Genomic DNA, 22889 nt, shown 5'->3' on the forward strand with positions numbered 1-22889 from the left:
CTCAATCGGTAGATACGTTGTTCAGCTTGCAAAAGCAATGCATTAACATCGCCACCTCTCCATTTGGGATAAAGTTGCTCTAGAACACAAGTTTTTAAAGAGTCAAAGGTATGTGCAAATTCCAAACAATGAGTAACTGTAGGAGCTGTCAAGCGACCTTTTATTTAGACATGAACGGTGTTCGATCAGACGTGTCCTCAATGATCGTTGGGTCTTCCCGACGTACCAAAAGTTACATGGACATTGTAAAATGTAGATAATGCCTGTGGAGGAACAAGCAGTATTGTGTTTTATGACAAAATTACTTACTTTGTCAAGGCTTATCAAGCGTTCCAGCTGTATATGCTGCAAATGATTAGTAGACTGGACGGTTCTTCAGTGTATAGAACACATCGCCTGGCTTTCTGATGCGGCATATATCAAAATTTATATACATCAATATTTAAACATTTTGCTTAAACAGATATTTCATTCTTTGATGGGATATCACTTGCCCTTGAAATTCATTAGTAGCGGTGCCTCCTTTGTTTTCTTACCTTGTTTACAGACATCCCTTTTGTGAATATAGCCTACATATAATTTACATGTGAATGTATACTTTATAAAGAAACCTGAGAGAGACGCTTTATTTTGCAGGCAATAAAAGTGTATTCCCTATTTTATAGCAAAATCCTTATCCTAGGCACAGGAAAGTGACTGGTTCACCATGTTTTTCAGAACTGATGGACTACGTCATGACTATTCCATTTGTCAGGCAACAAATTTACAAAACTGTGGAGAACAAGGTGAAGAAGCAGACCAAGGGGCTGTACCCTGCTCCTCTTCGCATCATTGAGGTACGGAACCCCTGTCTTTATCTACATTTGTTAAGGGAAAACATCTGTCAGCCAGAAACTGGATCTCAAATGTGGCTTGACTTTTTTTTGTCAAACTAGGCTAGTGTTCGCCACCTTGGAGAAGTTCTTTCTTTAGCTGCTGATGACCCAGTGGCAAAATTGAATACCTGATAAAAGCCAGGGCTCCTAGCTCACCAGCCTGTTAATAGGTGGAAAAAACCCCATCCTGAATTCTGTACTTCTATTGTGATATAGCATTTTAGTCCTACATGAGCAAAGCCTATTTTAAATGTTTTCTTTTTGTTGTTGGAAGATATTTCCAAAAATGAATCTATTGTTTCTCAACTTGTAGTGTCACACATGCAAAAAATGGCATGGGGTTTGTAGTATATCTGGGCAGATAGAACAGAATTCTCTGTTCCTGTTCATACCCAGATCAGTCCAGATTCTTGGTTTTTGCCTCCCTGCCAGCAGATGGAGACAAAGAAAAAAGTTTCACTGACACTGCTATATAACCTAGTATGGCACCTGCAGTATTTTTGTCTCCAGCAAATAGTAGAGGTGCAAAAAAATGCAGTCAGGTTTAAAAAAAAAAAAAAAAAGATTTTTGGAAACTTTTTCTTTTTTTTTTTTTTTTACAGGATTTCTCCCAGGGAGTTGTTAGGTCCTGGTGGGGACATCCTCCCTGGTTTGAGGTGGACGAGCAGGGGGTTGGTGACTCGTTTCCTTAATCCTCGCCTCTGTTGGATCTGATAGCTGATGGTCCAGTTCCCTCTTCCCCAGGGAACCCATTGACTCCTGCATCAGGTCTGCAGCATTTAAGGAAGTACTTTCTTTTTCTCTTGACTTCGTTTCAGCCATTAAAGCTTAAAAAAAAAAAAAAAGAGAGAGAGAAACAAGTGCTTTTTTTTTTTTTTTTTTTATTTGAGCAGGAGGTTAGATGTTTGTTAGTAGTGCATGCGGTCTTGACGGAATGCACTCTAATCACTAAGCCAGCATATTAGTGCTGCCTGGGGGTCCCAGGGAGAAGTTAATCAGTGCGCCCCATGGCTCCCATCTATACGCAGCTCCTGCTTGCTTGGGGGAAACATGATACGTGGTAAATACTTCCGGTTTTGCGGAGAGATGCATGCACATCTCTCCAGAGCCGGCTTAATGCTCCCAATGCATCTCCGGAGGGGAAGGCATTTCTGGGGTAAGCAATGCATCTGCAGCACTCGAGAGCTCAGTGGGTGTCTGGATCTGCTGCTTATGTCTTTCCTGTCAGCGTGGAAACTGTGGCAGCAGCAGCATTTTTAGAAAGACAGGGGATTCCCCACCTCCCTTATCTCTGGCTGTGCAGGTTTCTGAGGAGAGGCAGGGAGCCTCTGAGACAGAGGAGGGCCTGCTAGGGGAGGATTCATCTGCTTTTTCATAGGATTTCTTATTGCTCCTGCACAGAGCATATATGGTTAGGAAAACAGCGGGTGAAAAAGGAGCCTCGAACCCAGGGTCGACCTACTGGTGATTCTCGACTTATGAAGAGAACTAAGGTATCAAGGAAGAAGCGGTTGCCGAGTATCCGGAGGATTCTGGGATGCTCGACTTGCCTGGATAGGCCCAGAGATGGCTCTGAGGACTCTAAAGGTTCTGATGCCTCTCCAGGTGACTCTCCTGTGGCAGGGTCTGCACTGAACTTGTCAGGGCCAGATGATGGTCTGAGGAGGTACCAGTGGCCAAAGGGGCGACCCTAAGGTGGTAAGTCCCAAACTGGGTGATGGTAACCACCAATGCCAGCCTTACTGGTTGAGGAGCAGTGTGCCAAGGTCAGTGAACACGAGGAGGAGGTCAAAGGAAGGAGGCATCATGGTCTATTAATTGGTTAGAGATGCAGGTGGTACATTTTGTGTTTGCCTTTCTGCCATGGTTATGCAGTCAGCCAAAGCAGGTTCTGTTGGACAATGCAATGACAATGGCTTATGTCAACCATCATCAAGAGTCAAGCGATGGCTCAGGAGACCCAGGAGTTGGTTTGTTTGGCAGAACTCATCTGTGATGCCTGGCAGCATCTCTCATTGCCGGAGTAGACAACATCTGGGAGGATTTTCTCTTTTGAAAGCAGCTAGACCCCAGAGAGTAGGAGCTATCAGAGAAAGTGATGCATCTCATTCGGTTCAGATGAGAAATACCCCACAAGGACTTAATGGCATCATAGCAGAATGCCAAGACAGCTCATTTTTACCATCGCAGGTGGGAACACGAGGCAGAAGGAATCAATGCTCTCCTCGAGTGTTGCTGTAGCCTCCAGGAATTCTTCTTCGTGTTTACTCCCTGGCTGATTTTGTGGGCAAGGTGTTTCAGTGAATAGAGCAACATCCAGGGCAGGTGATTCTGGTGGTTCCAGAATGCCCACATCAAACTTGGTTCACGGATCTGGTCAAAATAGTGGATGGGCTTCTACGGTTCGGCCACTTGTCGAGGCTTTTTAATCAGGGTCCAATATTTTCAGATCACTTCTGTCACATGGCTTGGCTTGGTTTTTGAGAGGAAACCTCTGAGATGGGAAGGATTGCTCAGAGGACGTTATCGCCACCTTACTACAGGATAGAAGGCTATCCATATCCTTGGCCTACGGTAGTATTTGGAGGGCTTTCAAGTCCTAGTGTACTGGGCAGTACAACGGATATACCCGTCTTGGAATCTTAATTTGGTTCTGAGAGGTATGTGTGAAGCTCCTTTTGAACTGCTGAACAAGGCGACCATAAAAGGCTTTAACCCTGAAGGTAATTTTTCTGGTGGCAATTTGTTTGGGCAGAAGGATTTTCGACCTTCAGGTGTTGTAGTGTAGAGATACTTTTCTACAGATTTTGAACTCTGTGTGCAACAATATTCCAATGTACTCTCCTTTCTTCCAAAGGTTGTTTCTGCATTCCATCTTAGTCAAATGGTAGAGCTTTCAGCCTTTGGATTCATTCGTGCTTCATGCAAAAAAACTTTGGGTGTTGGATGTACAGAGGGCATGTGAGAGCGAGTAGTGATTCCCATAGGCCTGGAGGCAGAAATTCAGTCTGACTCTAGCCTTTCTTAAAACATGAACTTTATTCACAGCTTCAATCATATACACAGCAGTAGACTGACTTTACCTTCAGACAGTGTACTCTCTCTCTCTACTCACAGTTGTGCTGCTTTATCTCAGCTCAATGTTGGGGCAGTGTAATGCACAGGAGTTGCCTTCCTCCTGGAGATCTGGGTCTTGTCTGGTTATCCCCACCTGGATCCCAGCTTTTATTCCCCAGTCTCTGGTTACGCCCTTTGAGCCCCACCAGCCCCGCAGGATCCCGCTTATAGAGCATACTGTCCTTAAGGCATTTAAGGTAGACCAGGGCCTGGTCCTGCACAAGTAAATGGGGTTACACTAGGGCACTGACTCACATAACCCTCCCCTCAGCTTGGACTTGTCGGGCCAAGTGTCCCTACTCCCTCCTGGATCCCATACAGAAGAGTCTAAAACCTCCCAGTCCATTTCTCTTAGGGTTACCCTCTGCTCTGCAATGACCACTACCCAGTGTGTTGTTTGTACAATGTACATCCCTGGCCCTTTCACCAAGGTCTTTCTTGGCTCCGGGTTCAAATTCCACCCTAATGAAGCTTCATGGCCTTACTGGGGAACCACCAGTGCTGGTTCCTTTGTATCCTCAGTTGTAGAGTCTTCCCAATGCTTCCCTCTGGGTTCTCTGTGTATTCCTCCTTTGTCCACTCTGGCCACTTGCCCATGACGGTTGCCGGCTCCTCCGCAGCCTCGCTCGCTGGGGTCTCTGCAGCGCCACCCTCTGGGCTTGCCATGGCATCTCTCACTTGCCTTTCTGCTTCCTCTCTCTCTGGCCTTCTCACAGGAGTTGTCTCTGGACTCCCGGTAGTGTTTGGGCACCCTACAGGGTCTTCCTTGCGACCTCCTGTAGCAATAGGTGTTGCCCTCCCTGGGGCTCTCTGTGACCCCTCTCTCAGTATTCTTCACAGCCCCCTTGTCAGGAGCTCTCACGAGAGCAGTCTCTGGACACCCAGTAGTGTTTGGGCACCCTACAGGGTCTTTCTTGGGACCTCTTGTAGTGTCATCCTCTGGCCAATCTGTGTTGTTACCCACTGGATATTCTGTAGTGCCCCCTCCTGGGCACTCTGTGTTGCCACATTTTGACAAGGCCATGAGGCTCTCCTCCAAATAGAAGTTGGCCACGGCCCGGTGTATTTCCTGGGTCTGTTTTTTGCTCAGCCCAGGCCCACTGATTCCTTGCTAGGCTCTCTTTAACCTATCTCCCTCCTGGAGATTCCGGATCAAGACTTGGTAGCTTCCTTCAGTCAAGTTCTCAAAATGCTGCATTTTGGTGCTGCAGTAGCTGGCTTCTCCACTCCAAGTTACTTGTGGCTGCACACCTTTCTTTTGCAGAGTGGCTTACTTGCTAAAAGAGGGTCTCGCCCAGTTTCCCTTCACTGCACTCACAGCCCACTCTGGCAGTTTTCCAGGGCCATCCCCTGTTTAGCACAGCCCTGTCGCACCAGTGTTCCTTCCTCTTTTCTTCTTTCTTTATTATCAAGGCAAAAAAAAAGGTTTAAAAGGAAAAAAAAAAAAAGCCTGCATAACCAGCATTAACTAAAATCACTTAATTCCCTGTCTACTTCCAGTCAGGCTTCTCCTGTTAGTGGGCATAAACCTACCACTTCCTGGTTGTCGCTGCAGTCAGGCCCACACACCGGTTTTTTGTTTTTTTTGGGGGGGGTGGGGTTCTCTTTCTCACTAAACTGTTTTTTTTTCCTTCTCCAGTGCAGCTTCTGAGCCACACTTTTTGAGGTATCTCAAGGTTCCTAATAGTTTCAGATTGTCAAATCTTTGTGCTTTGGAATGGTCTAAGAAAAGGGCGTAAGGTGTCCAGAGCTACAATTTTGTGTTGGCTAAAGGAAATTATTAGTTTGGCTTACATTTGTAAAGGTTGTCCCGTATCAGAAGATTTAAGGGCTCACTCAGGTCACTCTCAGGCAACCTCCAGGGCGAAGTGTCAACAGGCTTCCCCGCAAGAGATTTGTCAGGCGGCTACTTGGAAGTCATTGCACACTTTTGCCAGACATCGTTTGGATGACCGGACTCTGGATTCCTTGGAATTTGGTTAGTGTTCTACGAGAGGGACTATCTCTGTCCTACCTTATGTAGAAGATTGGGTACATCCGAGGAGCCTGGAGTGATCTGGGTATGAACAAGAAAGGAAAATTTGGCTCTTACCTGCTAACTTTCATTCTTCTAATACCACAGATCAGTCTAGAGCCCCACCCATTGGATGAGACCACTCGTACTGATATTTAATACATAATGCAGAGTTGTTGAGGGATTCAATTATTATCTCCTTTACTATTGGAAAGGATTTCTGCCTTTGAGGTTTCAACTTTCTTTTGCTAATTGAAGGGGATTTGGAGTCTTAGTGTTTATTTCTAATCATCTTGGATTGGGTACAGTTCAATACTGAGGACTGCGGGTGGCACACTAGGTTATATGGCAGTGTCCGTGAAACCTTTCTCTGTCTCCATCTGCTGGCAGGGATGCAAAACCCAGATGTTTGGACTGGACTGATCTGTGGTATTACAGAAAAGAAAATTAGCAGGTAAGAACCAATTTTCCTGTAAGCAAGTATAAATCACCCATTACATGGGGGTAACCTCATCTGGCAGTGCTGACAGACCCAGCTTTCAGAGGTCACATTTTTTATTGAGCATGCATTGGTGTTCCCCATGCATACTGCCTCATGATCTCCTCAATCCTCTTGAGAGCTACTGCACAGACTTACATTTTTTCATCGTTTGTCCTTGTGCCTTGTTGCTACCTCATTGCTTTTCTATTTTCTTGCCATTGTGCCTCTGTAGCCTGTCGAACAGAACTTTTCAGTTCTAACAAAAAAAAAAAAAAAAAAAAAGCTAAGAGCATGCAGTCCAAAGCCAAGAATTCCACACTCTGTGGCATCAAGGCTAGTGCTAGATGTCCATCTTCATTATGGATACACATATTGTCTTATTGCTTCAGCCTGGACTTTGACTCCCAACTACTATAGCTGCTGTTGGATGTCCCATAGGATACAGCAGCAACATGCCTGGAAGATGGAGGCCCTAAGGAGGACTCTGGTGAGTAAAAGCCCCAAGCCTCGATGTGGGGCTGAGCAGTGAAGCCACTCCTTGTATAGGAAGCGAGGCATTATTGAGCATTCAATGTAGGGAGTTGAGGTGAAAATCTTCCTATCTTGATTGAACGTATACAGGAAGGCTCCACCACCAGCCCCACTCCCTGAAGCACCAGTTCCCAGATTCGCCTCAGGTTTGAGTGTGATGTAGAAGCCTGAGACATCAAGAAGAGTGCACAAAAGACACTAGGGACCCTCTTCAGTGCTGTAACCCCTCCAGAGCCCAAAATAGTCGGTGCCTTTGCCTCAGGGCTCCGCCAGAGCAAGCCCTTCCTCAACACAAAGGCAGGAAATAGGCTCATTGATGCAAGTCCGTTCATTCTTTATTGTGTGGAAGATTCCCATGCTGCTGAGTGATTTGTTTTACCCAGACCCAGGGTCAAGCAGGATGCCATACATGTCCTCAGCATGGAGATCCCACATTAAGGAACAGTTGCCCCACTCTGTGGGACAACAGAGTGCTTTGGTGATAAGTCCAGGAGGTCCTGCCGTTGAGGTTTAGCATGTAGTAGGAGGCACAGCCTGTGCCATCCAGGAACCAGGGAACTGTCAGTGCAGCAGCACAGAGTGTGCCGCAAAGCCAGCTGCTGCCATGTTAATGGTGCTACCCATTGTCTTTCCACTAGAGCTTCTGGATTAGGAATAAATCCTAACCACAAGGTGGTAGTTTCTCCTCATACAGGGGAAGTCCCCTCTTGAGTTGGAGAGGGATGAAATGGACTGTCCATTATGAGTTCTTATCAGATATTTCCCCCTCACAATAGCAGAATTCGGTCACCTTCATCATCTTTGGGTTTATGGCTTACTGTGGTCACGAGAGGTGGAAGATTCTGCGGGGATGCCTTCAGATTTCTTTCTTGATTTGCACATCATATTTCTCTGGAGGATCTCTGCCATGCCATATTATTGGATAAGCTGAAAAAGATGCCGTTTGTCAGTGTCAGGAAAGAAAAGAGCCCAAGAACAAATGTATTTTGGGATTCTTCATTTCCTTTAACCTGCAGATTCTACAGCAATCCCAGTTTACATGCTTCTGCAGGACCTCCAGATGAGGATGTGGTAGATATGGGCCATTTGCAAACATGGTATGATCTGGATTGAAAATATAGGGTCCAAGCTTTCCTAGGTTTTTTGGTTGTCCAGTTTCCCCTGCCACTCAGTCATGGTGGAGTCTGTGCTGAAAAGTGCTAAGCACCCTTGTGATCCTCTAACATGCCTTCTGGGAAGGACCCAAAGGCATTAGATGTGAGGGTTTTTGTTTTTTTTTGGGGGGGGGGGGGTTCCAGAGCCCAGTGCAAAGTTCTTGGATCCACAGCTCATCTATTCTGTGTTATGCTGACTGCCCGCGGCAACCCCGCAGTGCGGCCCTCGTACCTTGCTGCACAGCCTGCGGGACCCAGTCCTGCCTCATTGGTGGCGGCAAGCCGCCGACTCCGACCATGGACATCTGCCAGCTCCTTCGACTCTGTACATCGTTCCAAGCCCTCCGGCAGGGATGCCCTCGCCAGCACCTCGCGCCTTGCATCGCGTCCCTGGCCCTCCAGCCGGAACGCCTCCACCAGCGTGGCGCCTCCCTCTAGGTGCACGCGTAGCACTCTGAAACCTTTAAAGGGCCCACGACGGGAACCGGGCCGCGGACCCCGGATATTGAGTTCATGTCCTCAGTAAAAATTCCCTGGATTTCCCTGAAGACTTTGCCTTTGCAACACATCTCCTTGGTTTGCCTGTCCTTGGTTCCAAGTGCTCGTTGCCTCGCTGTGTCTCCGGTTCCCAGTTCATGTGTTCGTGTGTCTCCTCGTATTGACTGACTTCTGGTACCGACCTCGGCTTTGCTATTGACTTCGCCTGCTCTTCTCCAAGCCCAACCTCTGCCTGCCTGATTACGTCGCCTTCTCCAAGCCTGACTTCTGCCTGCCTTTTCTGTGCCCAGACCAACCCTATGTTCGCCTTTACTATAGACTCTGATACGTTCCGAGTTCCATGTTGCCTGCTTCAGCTTCCTTTGATTGCCAACCTCAGCTTCAGTTCTTCAGTGACTCCCTGGACACTATCCTTGGGACGTGGACTCATAGGACCTTGGCCCCTCTGTGCTCAAGCACCCTCAGCCTGTTCCGGTTCCTTGGTGCTTGGGTTTCCGTTCCGCAACCCATCCTGGTTAGAGCTACATCATCTGCTGGCTGCTGTCTCTGAGCTGAACTACCTATCAGTACTGTTCTATCTCAAGGCCTGCCTAAGTCCTGCCAGCCCCAGCACCCAAAGGCTCAACCCGAGGGGAACATAGGCTGGTATAGATGAAGCTCCAGTGGCCTCTAGCTTCAGCCCACTCCACCTGCTGACAGTGGGGGACCCGTGGGCCCATGCCTATGGTTGCGTCAACTCCGCCTCAGCCCAAGAATCCACCTCCAGCGCAACACTGTGGTGCAGTATCTGCACAAATGTGTGCAAAAGAGAAAGCGTTTGGATTCAACAGACCTAGAGGTAGTGATCTTCTGCCAAGCAGTGGAGAACATGGAGGAATGTGAGATGCATCTTATCCATTGTGCTTAAGAAGTTTTTGACACTGCAGCCAGGATTTCAACCATTTCTATAGGAGCCTGATTGCTTGAGTGACCTCCAAGAGGGCATGCATTATCTTGGAGACTGGGCTAGTCTGAAAATTTTGAGAATGAAATGCATCTATGGGTAACAATTCAGATTTGATCAGGTTAATTTTATATCCTGAAAGTGCCCCATATTCCTGTAATATTGCTAACAGCCCTGGGATGTGAGTGTTTTTAATTGAGGGAGTTTTAAGTATATGCATGTATAGTTTAGTTGTATATAAGATACTGTTTTGCTGATTCCTGTACAGTTTTATATCTTGCTAAGAAGATGACTTAATGACATGATTTCATATTGAATAGACGTTTATGCTGTGTAATGTCGAAACTCAATAAAATATTATAAACAAAAAAGAAAATGCTTCCCTTTGACTTCTTTGGAGCCTTGGGGGGGGGGGGGCGGGGGCGGGTGTTCACTACATGCCATGTAATAATGGTGATGCTTCATTGGTGGGAAGTCTGCATGTTCACATATGTGAATTGGTTTGTAATGGGTCCACCCTAATCAGTTCTGGAATCCCTTGAGAAGACAACACAGCTCCTCCAGTCCCTGAGATTCTTGTCAGCTTTGTCAAGTCAAACTTGGTTCCAGCTCAAATTCAGTTCACAGGAACCTGAATAGAGACTCATTTCAGTAGACAGCATTTTCTCCCAGTCAAAATATCAGCATTGCTGAGGGGACTGTCTCCATCATAACAGCATCAGCAAGATCAGTCTTGGTTTTCTCATATACGTGGCTGCTGCCATGCGTATGGGTCCTCTAACTTGTCTGCATATTCCAGGCCTTTAATTGGGTTTCCAAAATCAATGGAATGAATTATATCAGTCATTTATCCCACCAAATCTCCCACTCTGTGATGAGAGTATTCTTTCAGTGGTGAATGAATCCAGAGGTTCTAAATGTACGCACCTTATTGTATGTTCCACTGCATCAAGTGACTTGTTTACCAATGCCGTCACCCAACTGGTGGGGAGCACAAACTGTAGAGGTGTGGACTCAGGGATTGTAGTCCCCAGTAGAGAGCTGCGAACCTTCTGCTATTGTCCAAAGGTTTTTCTCACCACCTTTTGGGAATGAGAATCTTGATCCAGATGAACTACTAAGTAGCCATGTTCTATATAAACAAGCAGGGATGTACAGGCTCCTATGTAGTCTGACAGGAGGCCCTCTAAATTTGGAAGTGGGCAGGTCATTGCAATGCCCATCTCCAGGAGACCTATCTTCTGGGAGTCGAGAAATTCTTAGCAGTTGCATGAATGGTTCCTGGATCAAGAAGGACTTGCTCAGGTTGCTAGAGAAAGCCAGTGATTTGATTTGTTCACTTCCAGAGGACAACAGAAATATCAAAGTTCTGCTCTGTGCATCTGAAGAGCCGTAAATTGGCTCCCAATGCTTTTTGTGCTAGACTGGAACGTCTGTCTACTCTATGTATACCCTCTGATTCCTCTCATCACCAGGACCATTCAAAAGGTCCTTCAGGAAGGCGAATATAATCCTTGAAGCACCAGTCTTGCTTCAGCAAGTATAATATCCATATCTTGTATCTATCATTTGTCTCTAGTTCCATTGGGAACATCTGATTCTCATCACCCAAGAAAAAAGGCAGGCTCTGCCATCGCTGGCCCTCACAGCATGGACATTGCATGTGCAGTGATCATCTCCTTGCTCCTTCCCAAAAAGGTGAAGGGTGTTCTGATTTCTGCCAGGAAACCTTCATTCATAAAATCCTACAGCTTCAAATGGAAAAGACAGTTAACTTTGTGTAGGCCAGTTGGTTGGGCCCCTTCTCATGTGGCCTGAGGGACTTGCTTCAGTATTTGTTCTTCTTCTGGTCCTCGGGCTTTAACAACTCTTCATAGTTCGTTCATCTTGGTGCCATTGCAGTGCAATCACCAGTAGGTGGAAGTTCTCTGATCTTTCTCCACCCCCTTGGTATCAAGATTCATGAAAGGACTGTGGCATTTGAACCTCCAGTTAGTAAACCTTCCATGCTTTGGGACCTCAGTGTAGTTCTAGCTCAACTCATGAAACCTTTTGATGAGTCATGTACTTGAATTTTCTCATTGGAAAGTGTTTTTTCTTAGCCATAACTTCACACACAAAGTGACCAATAAGGATCTGGTTTCATATTCGCCATACCTGCAAGGTTTTTTATTTTGTTTTTTTAAATCATAGGATAGTTCTAGCAATCCATCTGAAGTTCCTTTCAAAAGTGATATCTGTTTCACATTGATCAAGCCAATGTGATACCTACATTCTTTCCGAGACCACATGCACACCAGAACAATCTCATCCCGCCTTGAACTGTTAAATAATACTAGTGTATTACCCAAAGAAGACTCAGGCTCACCGTCAAGCTTCTCAACTGTTCATGTCCTTTGATCCCAGTAAATTGGATAGGGCAGATGCTGAAATGAACTCAGTCCAATTGGCTAGCGGTCTGTGTAATGCACAGTTACATGCTAGCTGACCAGATTAAACGGAAGGCTCATCAGGTGAGAGCCATAGCAAATTCAGTGACCCATCTTAGGGCCATTTCTGTTGAAAACATTTGCAAAATTACTACTAGGTCATCTGTTCACACCCTCATGCCCTATTAGTGTTTGGCCATTGTATCCCAATGTAACAGTAACTTTGGACAAGCAATTTTGTGTAGCTTGTTCTTCCAGTAGTCCACTCTTCACCTAGTGGGGCTATGCTGTCTTCAAGTAAGTGCTTCTGCTGTGTAACCCTCAACTTGGGATTCACTACTTTATGACTAATTCATGCCTGCTTGTCAACGGAGAAATCAAGATTGCTTCCTTGTAAACAGGGCTCTTTATAGACAGCAGGTGAATTAGCCATTCTTAATTTCCACCTACTTCCTTGGACAGTCAACTACCTCGCTAAAAGCTTAAACTCTGGAAGAGATTGATGGGCTCATGAGGAAGAAGTGCATGCAAGAACTCCTGTGTATGTTCAATGAAGTACTTGCTGAGTTCTGAGAGCTGGGTTCATGTTGGTGCTGTAGATGGTCACTCATGCGTTATGGCTAATTTACCCTGATGTCTATGGAGAACCCTATTCACAGGTAACCAAACTTGTTTTTCTTGTATCTTTCTCCAAGTATTACCAGAAAAGTAATCTTCATGTGATAGCAGTTGATTATCCATCTGCTCTGTTTTATCAGGTTGTGAAGACTGGTCTGGAAAAAGGATCAGAAGCTGGGTATCTTGCTGAATGTCAGGTAACAGTCACATGGAAGTTAATTTTGGTTAATGTTGACTTATACAGTTTTGTTTTTTTTTGGAGTGGAGTGCAAAATATTTGTTCTTGTTTTCTAACTCGCTATGATGAAGCAGAGAGGTTTGAGATAAAAAGGACCTAGTAAAATTATTTTCTCACACTTTGTGGGTTTCCATATTTTAAAGAGGTTAACTTTTCAAAGGGACTTTGGGTAAAGTAGTGTTTTACCTATTGAAATGGCACTTTAGAAAATTGTGCAATGAATATGCATGTAAAAGTACATGTATGTACACTGTATGCACATACTTTTACACAGATAGGGGAGGGGTTGGGACTTCCATACATAATTTTTTGATCTTAAAAAGTAAGCATGCAAATTCAGTCAGGGAAAAACTGTATGTTCCCGGATCAATCCAAACTCCTGGGTTTATGCAACCCTACCAGCAGATGGAGACAGAGAAAGTTTACTGACACTGCTACATAATCCCTGGTGCCACCTGCAGTACCTCAGTATTTCTCTGTCTCCAGCATATGGTGGAAGGTGCAAAACATGCAGTTTTACAGTTGAGAATCTTCTAGTTTTGTGAGCCTTCCTCTTAGAGGGTTTTTGGGTTCTGGTGGATCATTCCGTCTGGTTGAGGTACATGAGCTGGGGGTCGGTGATCCTTTTGTATGCTCGATCCATGGGGTGTAAATCTGGTAGTCCAGATCCCTCCCTTCACGAGGCTGCTCAGGCAGCTTTAGGCTCAAGGCAGCTGGCTTTTGTCAGTGTGCCTCTTTTTTTTAGTCACCCTGATCCTCCTGCAGAGCTAGACAGTTCTGTTTTCCATGCTGAGGGAGTTTGTGTTTAGTAAAGTTAGTTAAGAAAAAAACTAAAGAACAAAGGAACCAAAGGAGCTGAGGTAAGTGGCTTTCTTCTTGGTAGAGCAGTAAGGGGAGAAGGGCTCATTTGGGCTCTCCCGGCTTTTTCGGAGTCAGTGTGGAGTTTTTTTTGTTTTGTTTTTTTTATCCCCACTGTGGTGTTATGGTGCATGGCACTGTGTGCCACGTGTGCAGTGCAACGCCGGCACACCTGAGCCATTTTGGACTATGTGCCGCATTTATTTCAGGAGGGGAAGGGTTGTCAGAGGTTCTGGTGGAGGTGAAACTGTCTCGAAGGCATACAGACTGTCCTGCAGAGTCTCTCCCTGCATGCCGGAGTGCCGAGCAGGTCGGGGCTGCCTCCTCTGTCGGCATGGGAGCGGCAGCCATTTTGGATTACCACACACCACTGGCCACACAAACGGAGGAGGAAGGGATTTTCCCTTGAGGCTTTCCCCAGTCCGTGCCAGCCCCAAGGAGAAGCAGGGAAGGGTAGTTGAGGTTTTTTCCCTCAGAGGTACCAGTGTCTGGCTCCTCTGTGACTGGCTCCCATCAGGTTCCTGTTACTCCCATGCCTTTTTCAGCTGAAATTGTTTTGCTTCTCCATGAAGCAATTTTGGCTCCACAGTCAGAGCTGAGTACTCAGCCTTTACTTCTGTGGATCCAAACTTGGGCTCTAGGCCTGCGCAGTCCTGGAAGCAGAGGCCTTCTGCAAGTCAGTGCTTACTGAGTCCTACTTCAGCTGGCAAGGGTTCGGATGAGTTGGTCACTTCGGAGGGCGCTCCCGGAGATTTGGGGGATCTGGTTGCGGCCAGCACGGTTCCGGAGAAGGATCCGGAAGAAATCCCAAATTCTGAGGGGGATGACCCCAAGGGAGGAATTGGGGTCATCCCCAATTTTTTAGTTTTGGGGTACTTGCCAGGTTCTTATGGCCTGGATTGGCCACTGTTGGAAACAGGATGCTGGGCTTGATGGACCCTTGGTCTGACCTAGTATGGCATTTTCTTATGTTCTTTTGATTCCTCAGGTACTAGAGGAGCTTGGGCTGCAGGTTCCCCAGGAAGACTCACATGGAAGGGGAGGACCCGGTCCTGGATGGGCTTAGAGGTTCAACGAAGGCCTTCCCCTATCATAAGTCAGTGAAGAAAATGGTGGATCGGGAGTGGGGGTACTCCCGACACCAGCTTGAGAGTGGGGAGGGTGATGGCGAAGCTTTACCCTTTGCCTGAGCAGTGTTGGAGCTGTTTGCCCTTCCAAAGGTGGATGCTGCATTGTCGGCGGTCACAAAAAAGATGAAGATCCTGGTTGCGGGTTCCGTAGAGTTGAAGAATCTTCAGGATCAAAAGCTGGAAATTCATCTCAAGAGGATTTTTGAGGTGTTGGCCATGAGCTTATGGGCAGCCATTTGCTCCAATTTCATGCAAAGAACTTGTCTACACTGGATGCTACAGCTTCAGGACGGGCAGATGAAAGCGGGTGTTGAGGCAGACAAGGCTGAGCCCTTGGAGGTAACGGTGGCATAAGAACATGCCATATTGGATCAGACCAAGGGTCCATCAAGCCCAGCATCCTGCTTCCAACAGTGGCCAATCCAGGCCATAAGAACCTGGCAAGTACCCAAAAATGAAGTCTATTCCATGCTACTGTTGCTAATGGCAGTGGCTATTCACTAAGTGAACTTAATAGCAGGTAATGGACCTCTCCTCCAAGAACTTATCCAATCTTTTTTTAAACACAGCTACACTAACTGCACTAACCGTTCTCTGGCAACAAATTCCAGAGTTTAATTGTGCATTGAGTGAAAAAGAACTTTTTCCGGTTAGTTTTAAATGTGCCACATGCTAACTTCATGGAGTGCCCCCTAGTCTTTCTAGTACCCGAAAGAGTAAATAACTGATTCACATTAACCCGTTCTAGACCTCGCATGATTTTAAACACCTCTATCATATCCTCCCTTAGCCGTCTCTTCTCCAAGCTGAAAAGTCTTAACCTCTTTAGTCTTTCCTCATAGGGGAGCTGTTCCATTCCCTTTATCATTTTGGTCGCCCTTCTCTGTACCTTCTCCATCGCAACTATATCTTTTTTGAGATGCGGCGACCAGAACTGTACACAATATGCAAGGTGCGGTCTCACCATGGAGCGATACAGAGGCATTGACATTTTCCGTTTTATTCATCATTCCCTGTTTGCTTTTTTGATTGCCGCAGCACACTGAACCGATGATTTCAGTGTTTTATCCACTATGACGCCTAGATCTTTCTTGGGTGGTAGCTCCTAATATGGAACCTAACATTGTGTAACTATAGCATGGGTTATATTTCCCTATATGCATCACCTTGAACTTATCCACATTAAATTTCATCTGCCATTTGGATGCCCAATTTTCCAGTCTCTCAAGTTCTTCCTGCAATTTATCACAATCTGCTTGTGATTTAACTACTCTGAACAATTTTGTATCATCTGCAAATTTGATTACCTCACTCGTATTTCTTTCCAGATCATTTATAAATATATTGAAAAGTACAGGTCCCAATACAGATCCCTGAGGCACTCCACTGCCCACTCCCTTCCACTGAGAAAATTGTCCATTTAATCCTACTCTGTTTCCTGTCTTTTAGCCAGTTTGTAATCCACGAAAGGACATCGCCACCTATCCATGACTTTTTACTTTTCCTAGAAGCCTCTCATGAGGCTATGTGGCAGATGCCTTATATGACTTGGTGAGGACTTTGTCTCTCATTATGGGGTTCACTGTAGCCAGGAGGTGATTATAGCTGGGTAACTGGTTGGTGGGTGTGTTTGTCCCATTTGGGGTCTCTGCCCTTTAAGAGATGCCTTTTATTTGGTGAGGACATGGAACAATTGAAGAAGAATCTGGGAGAGAATAAAGAGCATAAGTTGCCAGAGGACATGCCTAAGGGTAGGTGGTTTTTTTCAGTCTCTCTTGTGTTTTCAGGATGTTCAGAGGCCTCATCCAGCAAGAGGAGCCTCAGCTTCGCAGAAGTAGATCAATCCTCAAGGTTAGTCTGGGGGCAGTCCTTTTGAAGCGTTGGAAGACCATTCAGAGCTTCCACAGGAGGTGGGGCTACAAGGGTTAAATCCTCACAGTGAGGCGAGGTTGGTCCACTCCGCTGTTCCCTGTCTTGTGCCCTCCGGTAAGGAGAGTTTGTCCATCCTAGAATCATCATCTCGTTCTCCGATGTTTGTATGAGTCACCTTTTGAGCCTCTTCGCAGAGCAACGCTTAAAGATTTGACCCTAAAGATTGTTTTTCTGCTGGCCATTTGTTCAACAGGGAGAATCTGAGTTGCAGATTTTGTCTTGCTGTGATCCATTCCTACAGATTTCAGTCTCAGGAGTGTCCTTGCGGATGGTACCCTAGTTTCTTCCGAAGGTGGTATCTGTGTTTCATTTAAATCAGATGGTGGAGCTTCTGGCCTTTCCGGAGTTGAATTCGTCCACATCTCATGCGCAGGAGCTTTAGCTTTTGGATGCCCGCAGGGCTTTGAGATATATCAAGGTTACAAATGATTTTAGTGGGGGTCAGACCATCTTTTTGTTTTATGGAGCAGTTCGAAGAGAGGTACCCAGGCTTCCAAGGCTACCATTGCATGGTGGCACAAGGAGGCTAGAGGGTTGACATACATTCTCAAGGGGCGTCAGGTGCCTGAAGGTTTGAGAGCGCACACAATGTGTTCTCAGACGGCCTCGTAGGTGGAGGCTTGGTTGGTTTTGCCGCAAGAAATTTGTAGAACAGTGACTTACTTGGAAGTCTCTGCATACTTTTGCAAGGCATTATTGTCTGGATGTGGGGGATCCAGAGTTTCGATCGTTTGGCAAGAGTGTCTTGCGAGCGGGACTCTCCAGGTCCCACCCTTAGTGTAGGGAGCTTTGGTACATCCCAGGAGTATGGACTGATCTTATGTACAGGGAAAAACAAAATTGGTTCTTACCTGCTAATTTTCATTTCTGTAGTACCACGGATCAGTGCAGATCCTGCCCAGTCTATGGAGGTGGAGAGTCATCCGCTCAGCTGCATTTTTTCTTAATCCAAATTACAATTTTTTTCATGGTATGGAATACAGATCTGTTGAAAGGTTTTTTGTTTTTTTTTCTAAATTTAAGTTTTGATATTTTTACCAGTTTTTGCAAGTTTTTTGTGCTTGGGTACAGGTTAATATTGAGGGAACTGAGGTGGCAACAAGGATTATGTAGCAGTGTCGGTAAAATGTTCTCGGTCTCCATCTGCTGGCAGGGATGCATAAACCCAGGAGTCTTGACTGATCAATGGTACTACAGGAACGAAAATTAGCAGGTAAGAACCAATTTTCCTTTAAGCCTGCTTTGAAAACTGGGCTAATGTGTAAAATTATCCCCCAAAATGTGTACAATTGTTTGTTTTTTCCCCAAATATATAAAATATTTAAAAAAAAAAGTCTTCCTTGTTCATTTTCCCAGTTGACGGTAGTACTACAGATCCTATTTAGTATCTAGCTTTATTCTAACTTCATCTTTCAGGTTCTATGTGCTTGTCTGATGCTTTTGTTTTAAGTCTGTTTACAAGCATTTCGCAGGTTTTCTTCAAAGAAGTACTTTCTTTTTATTCAAATTGAATTGAACCATCAGTTTTAATGCTTAAAAATAAGCTGTGCTGCCATTTATGGTTTCACAATTCTCTTTCCTAGGAATTTGGTGAGCTTGCAATGACGAATGAGTCCAAAGCTTTAATTGGACTTTACCATGGGCAGGTTCTGTGCAAGAAGAACAAATTTGGGACTCCCCAGAAGGAGATTAAGTAAGTGAAAGTTTGCCTTTTCTCTGAACTTTGATCAGAAAATGGGCATAGCTTAGTTTGCATTGTATCATATGCTTTCCCTATATGTACAAGGATCAGTCCAGAGAAGTGAGTTGTGTATCCCTACCAGCAGGTGGAGTCAGAACAATTAGAACTTTGGGCACTGCTACATAACGAGTGCCACCTGCAGTCCCTCAGTATTTCTCGGACTCCAGCAGCTGGAAGACAGGCACCTGCAGTCTTAGTTAATTTTTCAGTTTAGTTAGTTAGATTTTTTTCTCTGGGTTTTTTTTCTTCAGGATTGCTTTGTGAGGTGTTAGGCACCTTCATGGGCTATCCCTCATTTGAAGCCGGATGTCCGGGGGGTTGGTTACCTCCGTCTGGGTTTCATCCATCACAACTCGGAGTGTGAAGACCAGGGGCTCCTGGTTACTCACCTCCATAGCTGCTCCTTCGACCCTCTCTGCTGTGAGGGACTCAGTAAAGTTTAAAAAAAGTTTAAAAAAAGTTTAAAAAGTTAAAAAAAAAAAAAAAAAAAGTAAAACTGAGTAAGACTTCCTCTGTGGTTTCGAGCTGAGGTAAGGAGTCGGGTTGGAACAGCCAGCCTTGCAGGCATTCCGGGGTGTTTGGCAGCCCTTCGGCCCCCTTTCCCTCTACTCCTGGGGCTCCGGGTTGCTCTGAAGGGACGGGGTAAGTGTTTTCTTGGCCGGCCAGTTTTTGGCGCGGCTTGCCGCGCTCAGCAGCACAACTCATTGCAATGGGCCTTTCGGCATTTTTCTACTTTTTTCTTTTGTTTCCGTTCCTCCCCTCAGCTTCTGGGCCGCATTGCTGCGCAGTTTTTTTCAAGGGGCCCTCGCTTTCTCTCCGCGCTCTGTCAGGTGTGTGTGTGCGAAGGCAGAATTTAGTTTTGTTTTTTCCCTCCCTTATCCTTCCTAGGGATGGAGAGTTTGTCGGGCCCTGAGCCCCTCCCCCGGGACGGGTGGTCTTCATGCCGAAGCTCAAGGGAGGAGGGATCCGCTCCAGTCTTAGCCCTTGTGGTGGAGGACAGCGCTGGGGGACTGGGTGAACCGGCTCCTCAGGATCCCATTCCAGCAGATGGAGACCCAGAGGGGTTTTCGCCATAGTTTGTCTTGTTAATGCACCAGGCTTTCCTGGCCAGAAAGCAGGCGGGCTTCAGGAGGCAAATTTAGTCAGTGGGTCTTTCCGAGCTGCCGTTCAAGAAGGGACGACTCGAGGAACAGCAGGCCCGCGGGGGAAGTGATGTTCCCCAGGGGCCACAGACCCCCTCCCTCACCCTCCGGAGTTCCGGATCCAGGTTCGGCTCAGGTTCCAGATTTGGTTCCTGATCTTGGAGACCCTGATCAAGATGCTGCAGATGATGATTTGCCACCCACGGAAGGGGATGATACCAGTGTGGTCTGCCTTTTTAAGCGGGAGAAACTACGTCCCCTTATTTCTCAGGTGTTGGAAGTTCTGGGGCTTAAGGTCTCTCAGGAAGAATCAGATAGTGATGGGGTTAATCCGGTTCTTGACGGAATACGGGGGCCCACTTCGTCCTTTCCACTGCCTAGAAAGGTTCGCAAGCTGGTGACCAGCGAGTGGGATGCACCGGACGCGGGGCTCAGGGTGGGCAGAGCTATGGCCAAGCTCTATCCTCTTTCAATGGATGTCTTGGATCTTCTGAAAATTCCGAAGGTGGATGCGACGGTTTCGGCTGTGACTAAGGCCACTATTCCGGTAGCGGGTGCTGCCGCTTTAAAAGATATGCAGGACCGTAAGCTGGAGATCAGTTAAAGTGAGTCTTTGAAGTGGCTGCATTGAGTCTTCGGGCCACGATATGCGCCAGCCTCATGCAGAGGGCATGTTTGTGCTGGGTTCAGGCCTCTAACACCACTACAGGAGTTGGCAGTGGTGCCACCTTGGAAGGCGTTTGTTTGGAGGTGGGCATCGAAGATGTAGCAGATGCGCCTTACGACCTAGTGCGAACTTCAGCACGCAGTATGGTTTCTGTAGTGGCTGCGCGCCGACTGCTGTGGCTGCGCAATTGGTCAGCGGATTCGTCTTCAAAATCTCAGCTGTGTAACCTCCCGTTTAAGGGTAAGCTCCTGTTCGGTGAGGAACTGGAGCAGTTGGTAAAGCTACTCTGAGAATCTAAGGGGCATAAAGATAAAGGCCCACCAGAAAGGTGTTTCCTTCACTGCCGCGTTTTCGAGATTCACACCGATTTCGTTCCAGCAGGTATTCCTCGCCTTCACAGTCCTCAGGAGGGTAACAGTCGTTTCGAGGGGGTCGTCATTCCGGCCGGGATTCTGGACACCTCAGGACAGAAGGTAGCAAATCCTCCCAATGAAGTCACGAGTCCCCATTCCGTCGTCAAAGCTGTCGGGGGCAGATTGTCCAGCTTTTACACAGAATGGGCAAGGATCACCTCAGACCGTGGGGTCCTGGAGGTGATCAGAGAAGGCTATGCTCTAGAGTTTTCACATCTCGTGCAGGAAGGTGTTCGTGGAGTCCCGCGTGGCCTCGCGCAGCAAGCAGGAAGCGGTATGGGAGACCCTGCAGCGCCTGATCCAGCTACAGGCCATTGTCCCGGTTCCGGAGGCAGAAGAGGGTCAGGGACGTTACTCGGTTTACTTTGTGGTTCCCAAAAAGGAGGGCACGTTTCGTCCCATCCTAGACCTACAGAAGGTGAACTGTTGTCTCCGAATCTCTCGTTTTCACATGGAAATCCTGCGGACGGTACTGGCTGCTGTTCGGACGGGGAGTTCCTTGCGTCCCTGGATCTTATAGAGGCTTATCTGCATATTCCGATACAGCTATGTCACCAGAGGTTTCTACGCTTCAAGGTCTTGGGACAACACTTCCAGTTTCAGGCCCTTCCATTTGGTCTGGCGACGGCTCCTCAAACTTTCACCAAAGTCATTGTGGGGGTAGCAGCTTTCCTTCGCAAGCAGGGGATCCTGGTCCATCCATACCTGGACGACTGGCTGATTCGTGCCAAGACTAGGGAGGACTGTGAAAGATCGGTTCGCATGGTGATGTTCACCTTGAGATCACTCAGATGGGTCATCAATCTTCAGAAGAGTCACCTGAAACCCACCCAAGAGCTGACCTATTTGGAAGCCCGTTTCGATACCTTGTGAGGCAGAGTCTTTCTGGCGTCGGACCGGGTAGCCAAGTTGCAGAGCCAGATACAGGCGCTTCTTCTCAGACAAACACCCACTGTGTAGCATCATCTGCAAGTGCTGGGATCCATGGCGTCCACCTTAGACTTGGTTCCATGGGCGTTCGCCCATTTACATCTGCTACAGCGTGTGCTGTTGTCACGGTGGAGTCCGGTGTCTGAGCAGATCCACCTACCTTTGTCTCTGCTTCCAGAGTCCAAAGCCAGTCTGTCATGGTGGCTTTCGCACGACAATCTGGAGAAGGGGGTGGATTTGAACCCACTGAATTGGCTGATGGTCTCCACCGATGCAAGTCTGTCAGGTTGGGGAGCTGTGTGGGACACCAGATCTGCCCAAGGGCTTTGGTCTCCAAAAGAGGGCTCGTGGTCCATCAGTTGTCTCGAGACAAGAGCGGTACATCTTACCCTACAAGTGTTTCTACCCTGGATTCAGGGACGCATGGTTCGAGTGTTCTCAGACAATGCGACGACAGTGGCCTAATCAACCAACAGGGCAGGACAAGAAGTCCCGCGGTGGCGCTTGAAGCACGTCTTCTGTTCGCTTGGGCAGAGCGTCATCTCGGGGGAATTGCCGCGTCGCATGTCACAGGCGTGGACAACGTGCAGGCGGATTTTCTCAGCAGGCACAGTTAAGCTCTGGAAATTTGTTGTGGTTAGTGCAGTTAGTGTAACTGGGTTTAAAAAAGGTTTGGATAAGTTCTTGGAAAAGTCCATTAACTGCAGTTAATCAAGTTGACTTAGGGAATTGGCTCTATTACTTGCATCAGGTACATGGGATCTTCTTAGTGTTTGGGTACTTGCCAAGTTCTTGTAGCCTGGTTTGGCCTCTGTTGGAAACATGGTGCTGGGCTTGATTAACCCTTTGTCTGACCCAGCATGGCAATATTTTATGTTCTTATATTCTTAAGAGGTGGATCCGGTCATGGATGGCTTAAGAGGTCCAACGAAGGCTTTTCCTTTCCAAAACTCAGTTAAGAAGTTAGTGGTCAGGGAGTAGGATACTCTGGAGACCAGTTTGAAGGTTGCTAGAGCAATGGATAAATTATATCCTTTGCCAGAAGAGACACTTGAGCTGTTGAGGGTTCCAAAATTGGATGCCTCAGTGTGTGCGGCTATAGAGCCGTTGCATTATAATGACCTCATTAGGACTTCTAGCACTATGATGTTGGCGATCTCAGCCAGATGCCTTGGTTG

General features: G+C 46.8%; 1 protein-coding gene across 1 annotated transcript in view; it reads left to right on the top strand.

Annotated features, from left to right (window-relative positions):
* HADHA (hydroxyacyl-CoA dehydrogenase trifunctional multienzyme complex subunit alpha) overlaps window positions 1-22889 on the top strand; it is a 348879-nt gene that overhangs the window by 110242 nt on the left and 215748 nt on the right. Inside the window, 3 exon segments of the mRNA XM_029596270.1 lie at window positions 718-836; window positions 12801-12857; window positions 18402-18511. Coding sequence (XP_029452130.1) covers window positions 718-836; window positions 12801-12857; window positions 18402-18511 — 286 coding nt within the window.

This window comes from Rhinatrema bivittatum, chromosome 3 (genome assembly GCF_901001135.1).
Source record: "Rhinatrema bivittatum chromosome 3, aRhiBiv1.1, whole genome shotgun sequence".
NCBI lineage: Eukaryota > Metazoa > Chordata > Amphibia > Gymnophiona > Rhinatrematidae > Rhinatrema > Rhinatrema bivittatum.